Source organism: Caretta caretta, chromosome 4 (genome assembly GCF_965140235.1).
Source record: "Caretta caretta isolate rCarCar2 chromosome 4, rCarCar1.hap1, whole genome shotgun sequence".
NCBI classification, from domain to species: domain Eukaryota; kingdom Metazoa; phylum Chordata; order Testudines; family Cheloniidae; genus Caretta; species Caretta caretta.
In genome coordinates, this window is record NC_134209.1 from 61,554,547 (window position 1) to 61,578,857 (window position 24,311).

General features: G+C 38.9%; 1 protein-coding gene across 5 annotated transcripts in view; it reads right to left on the minus strand.

Moving 5' to 3' along the window:
• Positions 1–20,162, minus strand: part of MGARP (mitochondria localized glutamic acid rich protein) — a 52,558-nt gene extending 32,396 nt beyond the window's left edge. For 2 of the 5 annotated variants that reach the window (XM_075127669.1, XM_075127670.1), the window contains exons 1-4: positions 19,895–20,153; positions 17,075–17,178; positions 15,794–15,899; positions 8,849–9,079 (exon numbers count right to left, since the gene is read on the minus strand). In XM_075127669.1, coding sequence (XP_074983770.1) covers positions 8,849–9,079; positions 15,794–15,899; positions 17,075–17,178; positions 19,895–20,147 — 694 coding nt within the window. In that variant the 5' untranslated portion in view covers positions 20,148–20,153. Of the gene's footprint in view, positions 1–8,848; positions 9,080–15,793; positions 15,900–17,074; positions 17,179–19,894 lie in introns of all 5 variants that reach the window. The other 3 variants (XM_075127668.1, XM_075127666.1, XM_075127667.1) reach the window with 3 other exon arrangements.
• Between the last annotated feature and the right edge of the window lie 4,149 nt (positions 20,163–24,311).

Here is a 24,311-nt window from a genome sequence, read left to right on the forward strand (position 1 = left end):
TTCCTGACCCTTTGTGCCCCTATAACTCAGAATGCCAGCCTTTTCTTTTATAATTCATCCATAAACCCTCAGAACAGAAACTTGAGGAAAGGCTCCATCCAGAGACAACTATCTCTGGATCCTAACTCCAACAGTTTAGAAGTACATTTAAAAACAACAAGCAAGGAGTCTGTATTTCTAAAAGTTTGAATTTCTAAATCCCTGTGTAACAATGAAATTGGTTTTCCAAGCAAACATCCTGCATGTTATTAGTCCCTAAGGTAGGTCATTAGCTCCTACACACATACACAGCCCTCATTAATTCACATGAATGACTAGAAGACCCATGGCAAACTGGTGAATTTTGTGAGTTAGCAAGTGAGCAATTAAAAACCCAAGGATACAGCATTGTAAGATATACTTTATTAATTTGATAAGTGTAGTTTAACGTTATTGGTGAAAATTCATATTATCACAAATTTAGTAAAAGTAGGAAGTATTTTCATTGTTAGGAACTCAGGTTTTTAGGTTTGTTATGTTTTATAGAAATAAGAGAACTCACATCTTAACTGTTCTTGTTTTAATAAAATGTTTTCCATAGTGGTCTATTCTGATCTATTACTGACAACTTAATATCTAAAACTAGTAACTAAAATTCATGTGGCTCTAACAATCAAGTTAATGTTACATAGTTTACATCTGAAAGTGGTCAGTAAGAAATAATAGGATTTATGAAATCTTTCAAAAGTTTTTATACCATATTTCCCCTCCCACCAAGATGCATTTATTTACTATAGTACCAGTCAGACTCAAGATATACAAGTGAATCCACTGAATTACACTAATGTGGTGACTGTTTCCAAAGGAGCAACCAATGTGCACTTGTTACAGTAACTCCCATGCAGTTTTGAAAATAACATTTACTGCAAGGAGAAATGTTGGCCTCAAATATTTCCCCCCAATTATTTAGAAGAAATATCATGGGATTTTTTAACTTGCATTTGAACAGCCACTAGAAATGAGCAGAAAAGAATTGGTTTTAACATTGTTCAAAGAGTAGCATCACTAATATTCCCCAAACACTGCAGTGCAGTAGTGTCCCTAGATGTAGCCCATGTACTGTTCAGTGTAAGGTAGACATTAGCAGAGTTTAGGTTCATCCAGGATAAAACTGTTTTCTATTCTTTAAAATAGTACAGTTATCCCAGGCTCAGTCTTGGCAGGAGTGTCTATATCTTTTATAGTTTTGTTAGCCTAGATAATGTAACTGCAGATGATCATTTTATCATTAATTATAAGCCATTTGTCTCAGTATGATTCATGGCCATGAGTTTCACATGTTAAATCATTTTGTAAAGCTATTTCATCTGAATTAAATTATCGTCTTTTAATTTCACTGCCTGTCCCCTTGTTCTTTTCTTATAAGAAAAGATAAATAGAAGCACCCAAACAACCATCTCTGTACAAGTCATGATTTTATACCACTATCATTGTAGTACCTATTGGTCTTCTCTTTAAACCAGAAAGCTCTAGCCTTTTTAATATTTCCTCACATATGGTTTTCCCCATTCATCTAATATTTTTATTGCTTCTCTCTGACCCTTCTCACATTCGATTAGATCATCCTTTTCTGAGATCTGTTCAGTTCTGGGCCACCATTCATCCAACTTATAACTTCAGATTCTAACAAGCTCTCTGTTTTAAAAAGCCTTCCCTAGAGTCCTCCCCCAAGGATTTGGAACTTTGTTATACTACAATCACTATTACTCAGTGGCTCAACTACAAGGGAAAGAGAGAAAAGAAATAGGTAAGCAGTGGTCAGTGTATTGCAGTAGCACAGATGAAGTACAGAGGTGGTAAGAGAAGAGAGGGGGCACATGAAACAGCTTGAAACTGCCTAGGCAAGACCTTTGGGGGGAGGAAAGAGAGAGGCACAGAGACAGGAAGTGACTTGCCCAAGGTTAGATAGCAGGAATCGACCCTAGGTCTCCTGAGTCCAGTCCAGAGCCCTCTCTGCCCCTCACCATAACATCCAATGTGGAAGAGATCCCAAAGTGCAGGCAACTGGGTTTTCCCTCCAAGTCACACTCACCTGATTAGGAAGACACATCCTCACTCTATTGAGTAGACTGAGGGTTTTTTTTAAATTGCTATGAAAGACATCAATAGTTTCATCAACTAATATTCTTCAAGCAGTTCTCAAATGCCAGTTTATCCTTCTCCCATTATTAGGGTTGACATTAAAACAAAGGTGGACATGCACACGGGGTTGACATCACACCAGACAAAAGGATAACATTTACTTAGATAGGTTTTTTGGGCCATTGTGTACAGAGATTTTGCTGAACCTTATTACAAAAAAGCGACTCTCCAGTCTACTGCAATCTAGCCCCATTGCTTTGAATGGAATCAGTGCACAAACATTTAACATGGAAAACACTGGCACATTCACACACTAATCCTCTCCAAACCCACTTTACTCACCCTCCCTAAACCTCTTCATGAAGGACAGTACTCGAAACACCAAACTGACAAGAGAGTCTGTACTCAAACATTTGCAAGATTGAAAATTAAATTACTTCCACTGTCTAATTCAGAGGCTCTCAACTTTTCCAGACTATTGTACCCCTTTCAGGAGTCTGATCTGTCTTGCCTAACCCCAAGTTTCACCTCACTTAAAAACTACTTGCTTACAAAAAGAAAGGAGGACTTGTGGCACCTTAGAGACTAACCAATTTATTTGAGCGTAAGCTCAGACAAAGATACAAAAGTGTCACAGCATACTGTTACTCACAGATTGCTTACTTTCTCGTTTTTACCATATATAAAATAAATTAATTGGAATATAAATATTGTGCTTACATTTCAGTGAATAGTATATAGAGCAGTATAAACAAGTCATTGTATGAAATTTTAGTTTGTACTGACTTCCCTAGTGCTTTTTATATAGCCTGTTGTAAAACTTGGCAAATATCTAGATGAGTTGATGTATTCCCTGGAAGATCTCTGCATGCCCCATGGGGTACGCATGCCTCTGGTTGAGAGCCACTGGTCTAATTTACTGCTTTAGAACTCACAAAATTCTGCAAAATGCCTGTTCCAGGGGAAATGGTTTTGTTGCTGCAGTCATTAGCACAAAGAGATCAAGAAAAAAAGTGTATACACAAGATGTGTTGGGCAATATTTTCAGTAAGTTATCATTAAACAGTACTCAGATTGGAAGGAAACATAAGTGTGATGTACCTATTTCATTTGTACTTTCATAAATATTTTGGGTGCTGTACAAATAATTATGATAAGCAATTTTTAGAATTTTTCCTCCTATTTTCAGTCAATGAAAGTAAGAGGAAGTATAGGATAACTACCTACAAGCCTCCCCCAACCCAGTTCAAGCACTTTGAAATACACCAAAGCCTGCAACCCATAAGATATTTAAGACTGTTAGGGTACTCACCTTTTATGAAGAACATAACACTGCTCAATCTTAACAGGTAGGTTCAGATTAAAACATTTAGCTTTTGTAGTTTACCTTCGCCACTTTTGCCAATTCTTAGACGTATGCTCTCAAGCATTTCCTGCCCCATAGCCCATAGTTAATCTTGTCCTCCCACTTGATCCCAGATTGAGAGCTGTCCTAACAATACTTAGTTACAGATATCACAATCATTTCTATGGTAAGAAACTGAGAAGCCTGAAACACAGGATTACAATTCTGTGCAAGATCAGGAAGTTAGGTTAAGAGATCTTATACGTAGGTCTGCAACAGCAGCCAAGTACAAGAAAACACACTTTTTATTCATCAACTTTTTGCATTTTTGTTTCACTGTGAAAGTACTCAAGTGTACATTTTTAGTTAGCTACTTTAATAAGTTATCTTAAAGTCCAGCCGCTGTTTACGTGGCTTTCAGTTTATGTTGATTTTCAATCTGTTTAAGAATCAGGTTTTGATTAAAAAAATAAAGCTTAGAGATCCACTGATGAAGAGTGCTAGATAAGAGTAAATATTTTTCTTTATACCATCACAATAAATATATGGAAGTGCTTTGTACTATCTGTCAATAAAAGTGGTGCTAAACGGGTATGCCTACAAGCAGCTGTGCCAACGTTAGTTATCTGACTCTGAATCTACAGATAAATAATGGGAAGGAAGTAGGTATGTCAAAGCCTAAAATACATAGTAACTAATGCCTATTCTGAGTTAACAAAACATGTTTCTGCTCCTGTGCTATTAATACCAGAGTGGGAGTAAATATTTATTGCATAAAAGCAGTCCAAATGCTCTCATAAATAATGAGACTCTTAGTACAAATGACAGGTTTCAGAGTAGCAGCCGTGTTAGTCTGTATCTGCAAAAAGAAAAGGAGGACTTGTGGCACCTTACAGACTAACAAATTTGAGCATAAGCTTTCGGAAGTGAGCTGTTAGTCTCTAAGGTGCCACAAGTCCTCCTTTTTAAATACAAATGGTGTCCTATCAGTTCATGCATTGTTTAATATCTATACTGCAAGACTAATGGACCTTATTTAATGGCCTCTGAACACCTAATGCATGATTGTAATATAGACTGATACTAACAAGTTTCACACAACAATATGGCACTTGGATAGCTCAACTTCTATGATCAGCCATTACTATGCAGAAAACTGGAGTTCAGAGTAATTTTCAATCTCAGAAGAGTAACATGGAGGAGCGATCATGGCATCTCTAAAACATTAGGCCCAGACCCCAAAAGATTCCTCTTGACTACGGTGGAACTAAGGCCCGCATCCTGCTCTCATTGATTTAAATCAAACATAATCAGCTCTTCATTGTGGCCAAAATCATTTGCAGGACTGGGCCAGAGAAAGCAAAACTTGCAATGTGAAATTAGAGGCAACATATTTCATAGTGTTATCTTGTTAAATATACAGACTGACTGTCCAGTCTCCATGTATCACAGGTACCACTCAAGGGTTACGTTGGGGGTGTGGAGAGAATTCTGACTGGTAACTAGCTTTCATTTACTTGGTAAAATTGTAATTATCCTAATCACTTGAATCTAGCCCCTTAAATATCCCTTTTTACACCCTAGACTAAAAGATGGATGTTCACAAACTGGATTCTTTATATTTCCAATTATATGGCAGAAGAACTTGATTTATCCCATGGTAAGTAGTGAAAGTTGGTTTGTATTTAACCTCCTAGAAAAAATACTTGCAACACTGTGCAGAGGCATGTCGACCTACCAAACACAAGCTTTGAAAAGGGTACTTCTTACTAATAATTTTTTAATATGCAAGTATTTTAGTAAGTCTGCCTTTTCATTATCAGTAGTAGACACCTAAACATTTGAAAGGAAAATATTGCTATATCTGATTCAGCGAAAGCTTGTCAAAACCTAAGTTGTTTGTTTTTAAATAAAAAGGCTACATTAAAACACTGCAGAGGATGGTGTTACCAGAACTTGCTTGATAAAGCAAAAGAAAAATTAAATTTAAAAAAATGCAAACTGTTTGTTTACTGCAGGTAAGTCCCTTGAGCAATAACATCATTACCCCAGTCCTTGATCAGAGATCTGTTTGAAATTGACAGCTATCAACATGAGTTAGAAAACTTTCTCCTTGTAACATTTCAAATAAGGGATCAGTGTTTTCTGTATCTTCTGCCAGGAAAGAGGGAATTGCAGTTTTTATACAATTTCAATTTCATGTTATGTACTCAAAGAAGAAACTAATATTTAACCACTGAATATCCTTGTGATCCAGTGTATAGTTCAGCTATATTGGCCAAGGGTCTACATAGTGACCAGTGGAGTTTGGCATTATCTAACAGTTTGCAGATAAAACTGGTCTCTAGAGATGCATTCAGTGCCAAATTATAGTAAAGGTAAAGATCATAATGTATCAAATTCAAGAGGGGACAGGCAGTTGCTACATTGGACAGGATATACCCTTCTATGAGAGCATGACACTATTCATAGGGACTGTAAGAACATGGTGGTGAGCTAAACTTTCAGCTACCATGTAATATTTTGTGACTAGAGTTTAGCAGAGAGAGGGCTGAAAATTGTGAAAGGCTTTTTTTCCCCCTTGAATGGTTCATGCAGTTTCACATCCCAAATTCTGAAACCCTTGCAAAAACATTACATTTTTTTCCAAAATTAAACAAGATCTCAGTCCCTCTTAATCAAACATTTGGAAGGCTGGGTTTGCATTGGTACCGTTCCGCTTTAGGCCTCTTGAAAAAGATAGGGCTGCAAGTCAAGAATACTATACCTGCCTCTGATCAACTTCCATAATAATTTGCACTTACATAGTACTTAAACATTTAAGTATGTCTCATAACACACCATGAGGAATCCAAAATTACTATGTCCACAATTAGACCATCAAATTCCAGTCTCACGCCCCATTCACTAGAGAATAATGCCTCCCAGATAAGTACCTGGATCTTAGTTTCCACATCTATAATACAGTGGCAATTACATTTACCATAGGTAAGATGCACAGTATTTAAGATGTCTACAGCTATACATAGGTAGGTAAAACAGGAAAATGTATGAACTGCATCCAGATAAAGGAAACAGCAGAACAGACTTAAGAGAAGTTCTGTAATTATTCTGCAACAGGACAGGGCATATACTAAAAGGGGGGAAAAAAGTTATACAACTTCTAAGAAGAGCTATGTAAATATTTTGCTGAACCCTGTGTGTCTTGAGCTCTAATCTGCCTATGTTATTATAGGTTGCACTGTATTTCCCATGGAATTAGAATACCAGTCTGCTAGGATTGTATAGCAATGGAGATTTTGAAAGATTCTCGGCTATTCTTTAATTCTGCTTTATGATTTCCTTAACTTGCTACTTCATATGCAGAATGTAAGAATCATTGCAGACATATTCATCAGATGAGAAAAAAACTTAAAGAGAAGCCACCACATCTCAGTGACACAGGTAATATCTAACAGTACACTATTATTTTGAGAGCTTGACTACCCCACTGAATTGAAGATGAATGAGTAATAGAAAACTGCTTTTTTGTTTTAAACTACATTTATTACTCTATACATATACTTCATAACTGATTGCTTTGCAAACAATTGTCTGTAGACACTCTTCAAACATGAAAGAAAAATCCATACAGATCCAGAGATTTTACAGAAGTCTGCAATTTGAAATCCTATGCAAAATGTACCTCTCTGCTTTATTTAGTAATAGGCAGTTAACACACACAAACTCAGCATTCTGTTTGTCAGTAAAAAATGCTCTATGAGCCAAAGTGGGTAAGCAGATGCAACTTGCGAGGTCAAATGAAGTTGTGTCTGCTTATAGCAAAGCTGAAAGTAGCCCTGGTCTTATACTAGTCACTTCAGTATTGTGAATGCAAGACTTAGCCGACACACCTAATTTATGGAGGGCTTTTCATAGTCATTACTAAAAGTCCATTTCAAATCACCACAATTGACAACATGGCAGTCATTTAAAAAAACCTCTGAAATCTGCTTTAATGTATTCCATTAGGCTGATGCTAGCTTGTTTGGCTGAAGAGGTACCATGCATACTCACATCGCATCCAATGAAGTGAGCTGTAGCTCACGAAAGCTTATGCTCATATAAATTGGTTAGTCTCTAAGGTGCCACAAGTACTCCTTTTCATTTTGCGAATACAGACTAACACGGCTGCTACTCTGAAAACAGTACAAGATAAGTTCCAGGAATAGTACAAATAATACTCACTTCTCCTATCCACCCAAGATATTCCTAGACTACATTGCAAATCATATTGAAAGCTGTATCGATGTATTTTTCATCCACGTTACATTCACACTAAAGACTAAAAAAAAAATTCTTCCCTTCAAGACAGGAACTGAGACACTGCACAACAGATCAAGTGCATATGTCTGTTTTTTTACAAAAGACCTTGGATTTACGTGGATGTTACTTTCCTATCCACCATAAAATCATGATTGCTTTATGTCTCCCTACTGATATTAGCTGTTCCTTTATGGAAGAACAGGACAAATAGATGCTCTATATTTCCAGCCCAATCACAAGATTTATGTTACTAAAATCAATTTAAATTATTTCTGTAGTTTTTAAATAAAGTCTCATTTTAAAATCATTGCATTTCAACAATGTACTTGTTGGTTTGCATTTGTATTGCTTTATGATAAAGAAAATAAAACGTGTTAAGTGAATAACTACTATGTCCCAAACAGGGAAAAGCTTCAGAAGACTTGAAACTTAACGAGATAAATAGCCTCCAACAAACCGTTTTTTGCCATCCGCAGCAAAGTCATTAAATACCTAATTCTGATATTTTTTACTGCACTGTAACATATGATCATCAAACTGACAGTTGTATGTCTTCTTGTGAATGTTTTAAGGTGGTATTTTCTTTAAGTCAATGAGGGAGAAGTTTATTTTTGGATGACAAGCAGTGTAGTAAAAATATAGTTATTTATTTACATAAAAACAATTAGATGCTTCATGTGCAAGCCTAAATAGTAACCAACGGAGTATTTAAATTCCTTATGAGGGAGCGCTAACACATCTGTATTCCTGTCACGCTATTTGCCAGTGTTACTTTAAAAACATGTGGAAGAGACATGGAATGTAGAAGTAGTAAGGACCAGTCATTCTAATGGTCTTAAGCACCAACTCTGGTGCCCCAGGTGCTATGCTTTTAGAAGAAAAAAAAAAGATTACTGCAGTACACTACTTGAGAGTACAATTAACAAAGCTCGTGATTTGTCAAGCAGATGATGGAATTAGTTTTCACTGCAGGTTAATTCCACTAGGAATACTACACTATTCGTTGTGAACAGTACAGAACTCCCTGCAGTAAAATATTTTTTTGTTTTTGTTTTAAAAAAATAATAATAAATTAACCTTGCATTTGGGCAGCCTCCAAGCTAGCAGTGGCTTCCTGCCGTGCTTCTTCCACAGCAGAGGATGCATCTGCAACTGGTGATTCTTTTTGCCCTTCAGCTTCAGTGGATACCATAGATCCTTCATTCTGTTCTGTTGATTCATCAGCAGTTAGTCCTCCAGCCTCTTCTGTAGGTACCTCTGTGGCCTGCTCGCTTGCTTCAGTGACTTCAGCCGTCTCCAGTTCATCACCTTTTAAGGATTTATTTAATACAATAAAGCAAGTGTAAAGTGTATGCATGCAACAGGAAAACAAGTTCACCAATTGCTTTCGCCATCTTATTTAAACTTAAAATGAAAAAATTTTGTTTGTTTTGTGGTTGAAATTTTCCATATAAAAGTCAAGGAACTCAAAGTTATGGTCCCCACATCAGATAATGTTTAAAATATCATTAAGCCATATTCTCAATCATTAGCTTAGCTTTACTACCATGTCACTATAATGAAAAGGAAAATATGGCTTAAAGCAAGTGGTTGACAACAAAGAAAATAATAGAATGAGCGTGCACACACAAACTGAAACCATGCCAGAGGGATGTAAGATTTATGAGTCCAAACTTGTTCTCATTAAAGGACTCAATAGGAAAATGGTTATTGACTTCTTTGGGATTAGGATCAGAGTCCACATTCCAGTTGAACCCAGTGATGAAATTATCTAAACATCGAATACAACACATTAACTTTCGTGCTTAGAAGCTCTTATGCAGTTTAGCACCATTCAGAGTTTCAGTTCAAGAGGAATGGCATTCATAAATAATTAAGGAAAGTAAAGCCCACTCTATGGGACAAACAAAAACAACAAAAGACACTTATTAAAAAACTAGGTGTGTAAAATGGAGAAAAGTTGTAAACACTAAACCATAGTTGATCATCCAGAGACACTGGAGATGCATGCAGCCACTTACAACTGGTCATTTTCTTGTTTGCAAACCTGAGCTCTCTCTGTTTGAGGTTTGCCAGCATCTCTGCGTATAAAATTGTTCAGAAGCAGTGAAACCCCATGTTGTCTCATAGAATGAACTAGTTAAGCCTCAAATGGGATTAAAAAAATAATTAAGATGAATACAGTCCAAGGTAGGAGGGCATGCAAAGGAGAACACACACATGTACATGCACAAAAACCACACAAACATGCATACACATCACACAAGTTGGCAAAATGAAAAAGTATGCCATGTGTTCGTTGTTAGTTAACCCTCACACCAAATTCATCAGGTGCAGAACAGAACTTGAAAGAGTTGTATAATAGTTACAAGCAGGAAGAGAGAAAAAATAAAAAAGCTTAAAGAGACATTGTCTGGCTAAAAAAATAATCCTGTTTTTAAAAATGTTAGTACTTTGGATTAAAAGGGAGGACCATATGCCATTTACTTACTCTTTGCATTTCACTCAGATAGGAGAATGAGAACAGGTGCGGGGGAAGGGGTGAATGAAACTGACCAGTCAGTTTCACTCCCTGGTTCTCATGCACTTGCACAGGGAGGCATTGTTTGGGTTTAAATTCAAACAAAATTTGATTCCATTGTTTAAAAAACAAGACAAAAAAAAACCCCTTCACAATAAATAGGATCAAGTTACCTGACTGTGTCCCTTTAAGTGTCCCTCAGTATCTTTCCAACAAACTAAGCTTTATCACACAAAGACCAGAGTAACAGGCAAGCTCAACACTTTATTGGACAGTCAAATAATATACAAGTGCATTCATTCAAAACAGTCAGCTCCTTAACAATCTCAAAGTTGCCTTCTACAGGATATATTCAGTAGCTCAATATGGTTGAGCCTTGCAAATGTAAAGATAGTATTTTTTAAGTCTCACAAGTGTGAAGTTTTACAGTAGAAGGCATAAAGTCATCCCAAGGTAGGCTGCGAGGTATGCAATGGTGAAGGATTATCTCTTTGTTTGTATTTTACATCCTCAGGTTTGGAAAGACAGATTTCCCTTGTATTTTATTCTGGAAAGTGTAAAAGTAGAGTAATGATTAGAAAGGCTGAATCAGCTTTTACAATTAAAAGTTAAATTAAGAGAAAATTACCACTAAAAAGCAGATCAGAAACAAGTTTGAAGAAGGGGGCACATTAGAACAAGAAAGGAGGACACATAAGCAAATACATGCACTCAGAGGATAAAAAATGAAGTGTATTCTGTTGCAGCAAACATTCATTTCACAATAAGTTAATTCCCTAAGATTTTCCACCATTGTTTCTATTCATGCTCCTCCCAGAGACTTTAAAACCCACTATTACATTCTGTGTTTGTTAAAGTTTGGTTTATAGATCAATAGGAGTTTAAAAGGTTTGTTATTAGAGCTGGTTGCAATTTCTCAAGTTTTCAAATAACCAAATTAAAAATGAACTTGAAAAAAGCATTTGATATTTTTGACCATTCTGTAGGTTTTTTTGTACAAATTCTTTTTGGGAGGGCTGTGTGCCGTCTGAGAATTGAGTATTTTTGGAAAAAAACATTTAACAGGGAAAATGACATTGGTTACTTTATGGAAAAGAAAAGACAAATGCCTGGGAGAAAGTGAAGGAAATTCTCCCTCTAACCTAACCATCCATTCCCTGGTTGTAAATTCCAGTCCTTCTAGCCACATGGTTGCCCTCTCCATGTTATATTAATAATAGTAAGTAAATATAACTATTATTTGTATCATGCTAAGAGTGTGTACTGGGATGTGTTTACCTCTGTCCACTGTTTTGTACAGTTCCCCAACATCCCAAAAAAAGCAGAAATTTCTCAAATAAGTCACTACCCGTAGCATCACCTAGCTTTAAAGGGTTAGATTTTATGTTCTTCTGAGTGGCAGGTTCACCAGTTCTCTAATTAGTTATTTCCACAACAAGCACTGTGAAAAATAAGTATGACTAACTGCACTCAAAGGAGGTGAGGGTGGCGAAGCTGTGGGCGCTGATTCTGTGGAGGCAGGGAGGGGAAGCCATGTAGCACTGCTCTGTGATGAGACACATGCTAACTACAGGATTAGGACTACACGTAGAAGAAAAAAATGAGAGAGAGCAAAGACATTTGAGAAAATGAAAAATGTTAATCTAGGGGATTCTAAGATAGAAGGGAACAGAAGCCAGTTTAGGGAACATGGGAGAAGAATTTGGGGGGGCATGGAGAATGGAAGGGGAGGAACAATTTTAAAAGCTATAGAAAGGGTAGAAATGCGAGAGCTGATTCAACGGTGGATTTGTGTTATAAATTGAAGTTACCGCTATTTGAATGCTGAATTAAAAGTGAAAATCCCAAGGCTGACATTCAGAGTCAGGAGTGTGATTCTGGGAAAGAGGTTGGAGAGAGGTTTCAGAATGTAAGTTAATTTATTAATGGGCATGGTCATTAAAGAAGAGGACAGTTGTGAACTGACAAACAATAGAAGAGAAGTATCTGAGCATCCTCCATTGATGGTCACTTTACCGCTTCATCAGATCTTTGTGAAATACATCCAGGAGATGAAAGATATTAGGTATTATATAGTACAGATTTAAAGCTGTGGGAAAGAATCTTGAAGATAGTTACAAAATCAAGGCTTGATCCTACATGGTATAAAGTACTCTGACCCCAATCCAAATACATGCTTAACTTTAAGCATTGAAGTGGGCCCATTCACTTTAGTGGGATCACACTCAAGCTGAAAGTTAAGCACATGCATGCTCTGCTGGATTAGGACCAAAAGCCCCAGCACCTTGTAAAATCAAATCTTCAGAGAAAGAATCCAGTTAACTACCTTATGAAGTTCTACTTGCCACTGCTAGACTGTCTACCCCTCTGTAGAGATATCAGGCTTTTCAGGATAAAATTACTCTAAGACCATCCCAATATTGTCAGGAAAAGGCAACATCTTTTTTGGTCTCATCACAGAAGTATTTTAAATTCTCACACATTTATCAAATAAAGACTTACATTTTGGGAAGAGCCTGCCAATGTTTGTTTGCTTTTTGTATTTAAACTAACAAGTCCTAACACCTAGAGAGGAAATTTAAAAACTTACCATTTCCAGTTGTTTAAGAATAGGAAAGAAATATACATATTTGATCATTTATAAGAGTAGTGTTAAAATCCTTTATTCTTAAACTTTAGAACTAGTGAAGGAAGTAGGATATAACTTTCCCTCGCAAAGTAATAGCAATCCAGTACAATTCAAGAGGGGAATCAACCTTTACAGAAGCAATCAGTTTTAAGAATGCCTCTGTTCTGAAATAAGAAAAGGAGTACTTGTGGCACCTTAGAGACTAACCAATTTATTTGAGCATGAGCTTTCGTGAGCTACAGCTCACTTCATCAGATGTATACCGTGGAAACTGCAGCAGACTTTATATACACACAGAGAATATGAAACAATACCTCCTCCCACCCCACTGTCCTGCTGGTAATAGCTTATCTAAAGTGATCAACAGGTGGGCCATTTCCAGCACAAATCCAGGTTCTCTCACCCTCCACCCCCCCACACAAATTCACTCTCCTGCTGGTGATAGCCCATCCAAAGTGACAATTCTTTACATAATCAAGTCGGGCTATTTCCTGCATAGATCCAGGTTTTCTCACATCCCCCCCACCCCCATACACACACAAACTCACTCTCCTGCTGGTAATAGCTCATCTAAACTGACCACTCTCCAAGTTTAAATCCAAGTTAAAGCAGAACATCTGGGGGGGGGGGGGGTAGGAAAAAACAAGAGGAAACAGGCTACCTTGCATAATGACTTAGCCACTCCCAGTCTCTATTTAAGCCTAAATTAATAGTATCCAATTTGCAAATGAATTCCAATTCAGCAGTTTCTCGCTGGAGTCTGGATTTGAAGTTTTTTTGTTTTAAGATAGCGACCTTCATGTCTGTGATTGCGTGACCAGAGAGATTGAAGTGTTCTCCGACTGGTTTATGAATGTTATAATTCTTGACATCTGATTTGTGTCCATTTATTCTTTTACGTAGAGACTGTCCCGTTTGACCAATGTACATGGCAGAGGGGCATTGCTGGCACATGATGGCATATATCACATTGGTGGATGTGCAGGTGAACGAGCCTCTGATAGTGTGGCTGATGTTATTAGGCCCTGTGATGGTGTCCCCTGAATAGATATGTGGGCACAATTGGCAACGGGCTTTGTTGCAAGGAACTGCTGAATTGGAATTCATTTGCAAATTGGATACTATTAATTTAGGCTTAAATAGAGACTGGGAGTGGCTAAGTCATTATGCAAGGTAGCCTGTTTCCTCTTGTTTTTTCCTACCCCCCCCCCCCCAGATGTTCTGGTTTAACTTGGATTTAAACTTGGAGAGTGGTCAGTTTAGATGAGCTATTACCAGCAGGAGAGTGAGTTTGTGTGTGTATGGGGGTGGGGGGGATGTGAGAAAACCTGGATCTATGCAGGAAATAGCCCGACTTGATTATGTAAAGAGTTGTCACTTTGGATGGGCTATCACCAGCAGGAGAGTGAATTTGTGTGGGGGGGTGGAGGGTGAGAAAACCTGGATTTGTGCTGGAAATGGCCCACCTGTTGATCACTTTAGATAAGCTATTACCAGCAGGACAGTGGGGTGGGAGGAGGTATTGTTTCATATTCTCTGTGTGTATATAAAGTCTGCTGCAGTTTCCACGGTATACATCTGATGAAGTGAGCTGTAGCTCACGAAAGCTCATGCTCAAATAAATTGGTTAGTCTCTAAGGTGCCACAAGTACTCCTTTTCTTTTTGCGAATACAGACTAACACGGCTGTTCCTCTGAAATCTGTTCTGAAATGGGACTTTCAAGATGGTGCTTTCTTACTCCAGAAATCTGCTCTCTGTATGTATTCAGTTGTATTCAGCAAACTTTAGCCACAAAAATCACATATACCAGCTAAGTGCCATCTCTCTATTTGTGAGCTGAGCCCATTTGGCAATTGAAGCAATATATATATATATATTATATTATTATATATATATATAAATATGGATCCCTACAATACCATTTTACAGTTACTTTTAATAATGGAACTGCATTTAAAACCTCGGGTCATTTTTAGCCTAATTTCCCTCCCCACCATCTTTTTTTTTTTTAATTTTAGTAGTATTAGGTTGCAATATACATTGTGCGAACCCGGGCATGTACAAATAGGCCAATATCTGAAACAGCACATATAAATATGGGCAAAGTACACACCAGGGGAAAAACATAGTCTAATATAGATGGAAAACTAACTGATTAATGAAAAAAGACTATAAACTTCTGTACAATAATAATGTTAAAGAACAAGAAGAATGATGTCTCTGCTCAACCTAACAGACCTCTGTAATCCTCTAGTTCACTTAAATTGGCTGTAAATTTAAATTATGTCAGTTAGTTTAATGTTAAGATTAAGCCAATGCTTGGGAGGCGAGAAGGCAGGAGGAAGAAATGGGTTTTATACACAGTATTTTGAAAACTTAAACAAATTTCCCTCCCCCCAGCCTGCTGAGATCGGACTGTACAGCAATTGTGTTCACTAATGTATGGCCTGGAGCCAAACTGTTGACCAGGACAAAGACATAATTTTGCTTCACAAACAAACAAAAGGACAGAACTGGTTTTGACAGCATTATTCATTTAGACTTTAATTAAGCTTTCAGTCATCAAGTTCTATCACCCTGTCTGCTATTACTGGTTCCTCTGTTAACCATTTCCTTTCAAATGGATTTTTTCTAATGGGGTACCTACCAGATTCACTGTCTTCTCATTAAGTTTTTTTTCTCTGCAATTTAAACAGCAGCAGAATGATTTAAACTGATAAAGCAAGTAAAAAGCTACGGACTGTGGAGGAGACAGAGTATGGTAGAGGTCTGACTGTCTAGTCTAGAAATAAGCTCCATTTCTTGCAGAATTCTTGTGTGCTGAAAGAAACATGGTAAAAACTAAAACAAAACAAAAACACCACAACTTACACTGGGGTGGCCAGGGTTTTGGTTTCCACTCAGCTGTATTACTCTGCTGAATAGCATGGATACGTTCATTGTACCTCTTTTTGTCTGACTTGATTGTTCTGTAGGCCTGAAAATAAAATTACATACCTGCACTTATTTCCATAGCTCTACTACTAAGTTAAAAAAAATATATATCATACTTTAACCAAGTGTTCTTCCCTATATTGAAAGGCCACCTTAGATTATTTTTTAAAAAAAGTAAATCTGCTTTAAATAGTTAATCATACAAATTTTAGTTTTAAATTTTGCATTTCTCTCCCCTTGCAAAGTGGAAACAAACTAGTCAGTCTCACGTTCACACAATACTGAATTGCTTAGGAATTGGAGGTGACTATTTAAAAACAAGAAAATATTTCTGTTAATCTTTATGCTTTATAAAAACGCTAAATGTGGGGGTCAAAATTGACTCAGTCTTCATTTAATAAAAAATACTTGTCAATCAGCAGTAGAAATCATTACAAACCACTTGAAGTAGAAAATTAAGCCTAATGAAAATAATAAAATGAGTATATTTTTGAATACTCATTGAGTGATAGATTCCATTCACCCACCAGAAGCTGTTATATTTGGAGGCAGAAATTAGTGGCTGAAGAAACTGAGAAATGAAGGATTTAGCGAGATGAAGTGGAAGAAAAAAAGCGTGAAAGACTGAGGGGGCGGGAGGAGACTGACTTCGCAAAAGGGGGAATAAAAAAAATGCATCACTCCATCATGAAAATGCTACACATTCACAGAACTGAAGTATTTAGAAGACTGTTATAGTCTGACATCGGTGCTTCAAAAAAAATGTGTCCTCAGGGAGCAATCTATTCAAAGGAGAATGGGTCTTGAACTGGGCCCAAACATGGTTCGTTCAGACATGCCTGTAATCTTTATACCTGTTTTCTTATTAGCCAAGAACACAGAAAGAGGAAAAAGCTTGCTCTCTCTGCTTCTGTACACCTCTTTTACATTATCTCACTGCCGATGTAGAACAGCATAATTTGGTATGAAATTCCCACTTCAAGAATCTCCAAAAGAGAAATTCAGCTTTACTTTGGGACAAGAGATTTCCCTCCCTTCCCCCCGCCAACTTGAAATTTAATTATCCAGAACCCATCATCTCATTTCTCTGGTATGGAAAGAGAAGAGGTGCTTGATTCACCAAGGAGCTCTGTTTTCATATTTTAAGTCCATGTTTGATTACGTGATCATGCTACATCTCCCCGTCTTTCATATACTCTTAAAACACAAGGCACTTACATAATATCCACCAGCAGTGCACGCCACACCAGCAAACAGATAGTAAATCAGGTTCTCTCCAGAAGAGCCAGGGACGCTGCCAGATGACATCTGGCGAAGAGGTGCTGTATAAAACATTAGATATTTTCTGTTATTTTATTAGCACTTTATTTTAACATTATTTTAATCTGAGATGCAGAGTGATGAATCTGTAGAAAGTTGAAACAAAGTCAGCTGGCAAAAACAAAGAAAATTAAGCAAGTACTTTAACTAAATGTAGCTTCACACTTGCTAAGAGGAGTATCTCACTATGAGAACATTACATGTGTGGTCCATGATGTGCACTGGCTGTCTATTAATTTAAGCTATGAAGCCCTAAATGGAACATACTTATGTGTGAGAATGACTGTCCCTTTGTGACTCTGCCATAGTTGTAATCAACAGAGGCACTGGGCCCTGTCACTTTAAAGAGGAAGGATTACTGGCTGTGCATTCTCTGGGAGGAGTCCTTGGCTTTAGATTTACATATTCCTGGTCCCAATAGCTCAAACTTGGAGGTCACTCCAAGAGTCCTAGTCTGGGACATCCCGCAAGGCCTTGTCTCTCAGGCATTTGGGAAGGGTTAAGAAAGGGTGGGGTATTACACCACGTTATCAGTAGTGGTTGAAATTTATTTTGTTATAGGGAACAGTAGCGTTGTTAGCTGGGTTTGTTTTTGTCTGTTCTGGTGGTTTGATGCTCACCCAGATGTAGATCCAACAGGCACCGCCAAGGAATTCTATTGCACATCAGTTTAAATGTCAAATAGAGCTTAGAAAAAACCATACATACTACTGTGACCTAATGAAGATTTTAACTGCACTCTGTAACTGCACCCCAAATTAATAATATATATTAAGTGTTATGTTCTTTAAAGATCTTTCAATAAATATAAAGCTGTTCTGTCGTCAGAGTTGTAACTAGGGTATTTAGGGAGGCAAAATGGACTCAAGCCTCAAAATGGACTCAAGCAATATAATCATACATTCACAGGGTCTATTGCAATTCAAAATATATGTATATTGTCCAGTCATTTCTGCAGCTGTATACACACCAGTGTCTGGAAGAAGAATCTATAGCCTCATTCTATAATAAACTATTACCATCATGTACCAGATTATGTCTAGCAGCATTTGTCTCATCACATGCTATGCTGACTCTTCTCTTGGTGCAGGAATCTGATGCATAAATATTGATGAAGCTCTGTTGCAAGCGGTTGCTGCAGTGTTCTGTGGGTAGGGATTCTCAGTGTGGCTTGTGTGTTATTTGTATGAAAGTATACAGTTAGGATGAAAATATTCAGTATCGTTGAGAGGCATTGCTACGGGTTATACACCTCCGGAAGTGTCAAAAAGTATCACTGCTATGTACCAGACTGAATTGTATTGTCATATTCAGAGAGAAAAGCTGAAGTTTGGACACTACTCAGAGCCTCTTCTTGACTATTTTCATTCAAATTACAACAAAACAAACAAAAACCATTCTAATCTAAATATATAAATGCATTTTCTTTTGAGTGAAGACGAGGAATACACATTTGAACCACTGACTCAGAAGATCAAGCAGCGAAGTGCACTATAGGAAAAAAGTCAAGAATAAACTGAGTTTTGTTTTGTTTTTTATGAAGACTTGGTCATCTTCAATAGACCAGTTGTTTTTAAACACAGCAGTTACTCTACACAAAATATTTGTCATTACTAGAGAAGACTAGGGGAATGTATTTTTCAAAGCAAACTTTTGCTATCACCTTTGGCTACTTGAATCTTAAATTTCTATCCTTATCACTTATTCTCCTTCCCTAAGCAAGCACCAAGGTGTCATCACTGAGTTGCTAATCATTACCTTTAAAAAATTAAAACAAGTTTTGTTCTTCCAAGATAACTTTACATGGACTTTAGAGACATATGGGGGAAAGATAAGGTTATAAGGCCAAAATATAACCTAACATAGCAAGTGCATACACTCAGATAAACACAGAGCTTATTGCAATGCATCTAAATTTTCAGGAACAACAAATGAAATGGATCAACGCTGGCTGGAGGCAGCAGGTTTTGGTGCTGAACCACATGAAAATTCTGTTCTTGCTCGTTATTCCAACCCAGCCACATTCAGAGCTCCAAATTATTCACAAAATCGTTGGACCTTGTTTGCAATCTCCTGTATTTGTGTCAGCTGGTTACACCGAGGATCCCTGTAGGGCGCAGACTGAGGACGTCTGGCTTCAATTGCACAACACCCTCACAATGCTCAGTTGGCATGTTTATAGACTCGTGTCCCCCCTTTTCTTCTTCAGCAAAAAATAGCCCAACCCACCCTACCCTCAGTGTTCAGCACGACATAGAAATTAAAATCAGCGCAGAAGGATCCGGTAGCTCAAGACTGAACGACACCTCTCGGTCAGGCAAATAGCAACGGTACAGGGAGAGGCGGGCGACACCTAGATATGTCAAAGGAGCAGCTTCCAGGCCTGGAGCCGGTTGTTTCGTTCCTACCTCTGCCTGGCATTCCTCCTCTGCAGGACCTGGCAGGAGGATGGCGGGGCTGAGCTGTAACTTACCCCCGGCTGGGCTCCATTCCCCACCTGTGACCTTCACTTCTCCTCTCCCCGGGCATTTCACCAACAGGCACGCGCGGGGCGCCCTTCACCAGCACGATTTCACCTCCTCGCCCAGCCGGGGGCTGCAGATGACCGAATGGAGCCGTGACTATGAATTGCTGTTGTCTGACCGCTACCCCAACCTGCCCCGCAGCTCAGCCCGTCCGCGCCCCGTCCCCATGCGCTCGGCTGCCCGGCGCTCTTACCATGCTTCCTGAGAAGGGTGGCCGTGGAGGACACGCTGGCCAAGCGAGCGGCTAGCGCCTGCCAGGCAGCCCTCCAGACGTACATGGTGGCTGCACTGCGGCGGCTGCACGGAGCGACTGGGCAGAGCGAAGCTGCGGGATTGAGCGAGGGAAGGAGGCAGCGGTTCCGCATGAGTGGGAGGGGAGAGAGCAGACCCGGCCCACTCTCCTCCTCCCGGGGCAGGGCCCCACCTCTCCAACCAGGGCCCGGCATCCCTTCCTTCTGACCGGCACCTCGGCTCCTTTCCTCCTCTCTGCTGTCCGTGAAATGACCCCACGACGGCTGAGTCACGAGCCACGCACGGACCGTGTGGACCTACCAGTCCTTGGGGGATCGGGAGCTCTCCCATTGGGAGTCATTTATATAACTAAAGGGCTAGGGTGATTAGAGGAGAGGTTTTTTAAAAAGTTGTAATCTGAATAATGCGCGCACACACACACAAATCCTCCAGCACACAAGGGATCTCTCATGTTTGTGATGTAGGATTTTGCTAGTCGGGTCTAACCGATTTAAAAGCCAGGAATGCAAGATTCTTGAAGACCATAGGTTTACTTATTGTGAAGAAGGGTTTTGTGGTCTTTCCAGTTTCCTATCTTACTTTATTTTAATCCTCTGCTGCAATTTGTTGCAGTCAGTGCTAGAGAAACAAAATATAGTTTGAAATTTTCCCACCCTATGATTGCTATTTATGCCACAGTAGGTTGAGCAGTACTGTGTTCCATCAGCTAAATCAAGGGTAATCTATTTTTTGTCAAGGTCCAGACTCAGAAAAATTTAAAGATTTCATGGTCTATTCAAAAGCATCTGTCCATCCAGATTTGGCCCCCAATCTTCTTCTTAACCACCCTTGAGCTAAATACTGTCAGAGCAGAACTTCAAGCTGGGCCCCATACTGCCAATTCTCAACCCTCGTGGTCAAACTTAATTATTGTCACCCTTTGAGAACTCCACACCTTCTGGAGAAGTCAAATATCTGAAAAAATTTCTATAACTTTAGTATAGGGACCAATGCTGCTTCATGAACACTGACCTGTAGTTAAAAGGAATAGAACATGATCTAGATCTATGGCTCCCAAACGCACAGAAGATTAATCTCTATTAGGCCAGGCTTCTGTGAATGCTGAAAGACAGTGATGATCAGTTTTAGGGGTTGATGCAGCAGCCCTTGCGAATGGCCCAAATAGGAAGGTCCCTTGAAGATTTTTCACTGGAGAACCATCTTTCCCCAGTGTCCCTCATTTTGAGTGATAGCACTCATTTTAGTCCCAATTTCCTATATTTCACACAGATTTGGTGTCCTCTTTATTTGTAGAAAATTTACATTAAAATAAAGGTTATTTTAGTAAAGAAAAAAATCCCACAGCATTTTAAATTTCATGCATAAATATTATATTGCAAGTCTTTGTCACATAGTGTCCCAAGTTTGGGTCTTGGGAGGTTCAGAGGTATGTTAGGAACAAGGTAACAACTGCTGATTTCTACACTTGTATCTGATTGAAAGAAACAGGGCACAGAAGAAAGAGATTAGCTGGATAATCACAAAGGAGTTGCTGGAATTTTCAGTAGGGTTGAGTAGTCTTCATTTAAGGCAATAGAGCTTGTCACACAAATAAGGTCATTAACTATGACCTGAAAAGGAAACAAAATAGCTCTGTACCCTTTGTTGCTCTGTGATTAATCAAGCAAACTTAAAGCCCTTTCCATACCCCCAAAAAGATTTGTTCCACTTACAGAAATTCAGGTTTTGTCTGACCTTAATTTCATAAAAGGCTTGGTGGCTGACTGCAAAAATAGTAGGTTTATGACAACACAGGTTTAAAGGAAATAAGAACTGGATTAGTTGAAACAGGAAATTATTTTAATTCAGTCTGATTAACTTCTTAATGTTAGCATCTATTTAACTCAAACAGCTAAAATAACAGCTTTCTCGGAGACTTGGCATCCTTGCTCCTTCAAGGGCTTTCACTGCAATTCTTTTAAGACTGGACTAGATTAGATGTATGCACTGGTGTAACCAGATAGATTTTAAATCTATCTAGTTACATTAGTTCAAACCCTTAATAATGTTGATGCACTTAACCAGTTTAAATCATGCTTAAACAGATTCACTGATTTCAAATGGTTACATGCATCTACAGGCAGCATGATCCACTGGATTAGGTGCTGGACTAGGACCCTGGAGCTGGGTTCTATTCCCTACTCTGCCTCTGGCCTACTAGGTGATCTTGGGCAAATTACTTCACCTCTCAGCCCCAGTTTCCCCATCTGAAAAATGCGGATAATGATACTGTGTAAAGCAAAAGGTCTAGGTATTATACTAACCATTTGCACCCCAGTCTAATAGATAAATTAAAAATTGATGTAGTTACCCTACTGTAATTTTTCAAAGAAAGACAATCCCTTAGTCAAAGGGAGAGAAGACTTAATACAGTAAAGAAAAATCAAGTAGAAACCATAACCCCATTCCTTTTTCTCTTTTAAATGAAAAAACCATTTCACACTTTCTCTACATTAAAATAAGTTTTTTAAAATAAAAAAACCCTCACAAACCCATTTTTACCCTCAGCAGCCTTTAAATAGGAGGAAACTATTCTCTTACATAAATAGAGGTCTTGAAATGTTTTATCATTTAATGCAAGAACATGTTAACAATTACAGACCACCAAATATCAGTTTAAGACTTCTGAGTCACCATCCTATCTCAGAGAACATGTGATATCTTTAGGGGTGGACTGGTATGCAGAGGTGAAAGTAAGCCAGTACAGCGTACCGGCAAGAGCCAGTGCGCCATACGGGGGCAGCCCGGCTTCCCCAGGGGGCAATTTAAAGGATCTGGGACTCCACATGCTGCCCCCGCCCCAAACGCCTCCCCTGAAGCTCCCATTGGCCGAGAACTGCAGCCAATGAGAGCGGCAGGGGCAGTGCCTGCGGACAGGGCAGCCTGCAGAGCTGCTTGGCCACACCTCTGTGTGGGAGCTGGAGAAGGGACATGCTGCTGCTTCTGGGAGCCGCTTGAGGTAATCACTGTTCAGAGCCTACACCCCTGAGCCACCCCCCCACACCCTAATCCCAGCCCTGATCCCCCTCCCGCCTCCAAACCCCTTGGTCCCAGCCTGGAGCACCCTCCTGCACCCCAAACTCCTCATCTCCAGCCCCACCCCAGAGCCCGCACTCCCAACCGGAGCCTGCACCCCTTCCCGCACCCCACTCCTCCGCCCCAGCCCGGAGCTTCCTCCTGCATCCTAAACTCATTTCTGGCCCCACCCCGGAGTCCACACCCACAACCTCCCACACCCCAGCCCCAATTCTGACCCCCCTCCCACACCCCAGCCCCAATACTGTAGCATTCATGGCCCGCCATACAATTTCTATTCCCAGATGCAGCCCTCGGGCCAAAACGTTTGCCCACCCCTGTGCTATATACACTCATGAAGGGGAAAAACATGGAAGTATGTTTCTCTTTGCACTATTAAACTTTTAATTTAAGAGCTTGATTTAGTGTGTGTTTCAAATTTTATGATTCAAGATAAATATTATTTATAATCAGTCTCCAAAAAATTAGTGTAAAAAAAATCATCAACTCCCTTTCCTCCCATACAGAATTGTTGAAGGCTAATTCTGCTTTCATGATTCTCAATGGAGCACTTCTAAAACAGGGGATGTAGGGCAGATCAGACTAACTTCAAAGTTAAGACTAACCCTTCATTCCATATTGCATGACCTTCAAAAGAGACACTACATAGCATTTCTGTAATTTACATAGCATTTCTCAAAAAGCCCTAGAAAGCAAAAGCTCCAAACATCCACCACACCAAATCCAAAGGCTGACTATACCTCTGGTTTTTCTCTCCTAGCTGAATGAAGGTCTACATCTTTGCTATAGGGCAATGAACCCAGTGTGCATCTTGCAGAGCAGACAAGATTGGAGAAGCACACTAGTACTCTAAGAATGACTTCAAGCTTGTATGCAGATGTGTAAATGTGAGTTGCAGTAGCTCCTGAAGCAACTCTTCCAAGGCCAACTGGAATTTCAAACAAGACTTATAAGAAGAAATTATTTTCAATGTACAATATTCACAAGGTTAAAAACCCTGAAATGCACATTTTAGCATTTATATACAGATTGCAACTTTGTTAGTGCTCTTCTTTCATGAAGCATGATTCACTTTTTCTAAGTGAATCCCCGACACTTATGAAAGTCATATGGTTTATTTTCTGTACTTTTAAAGGTTAGTGACTGAAATGATTTAGTTAATGACTTCAGCAATTTGCTACATATAAAAATTCAGAGAGAGTGCTATTTGAACTCCACCTTTCAGAATAACTGAGGTAATCTCAAAAGCACAATGATTTCTTAAAAATTAAAAATCATTAACT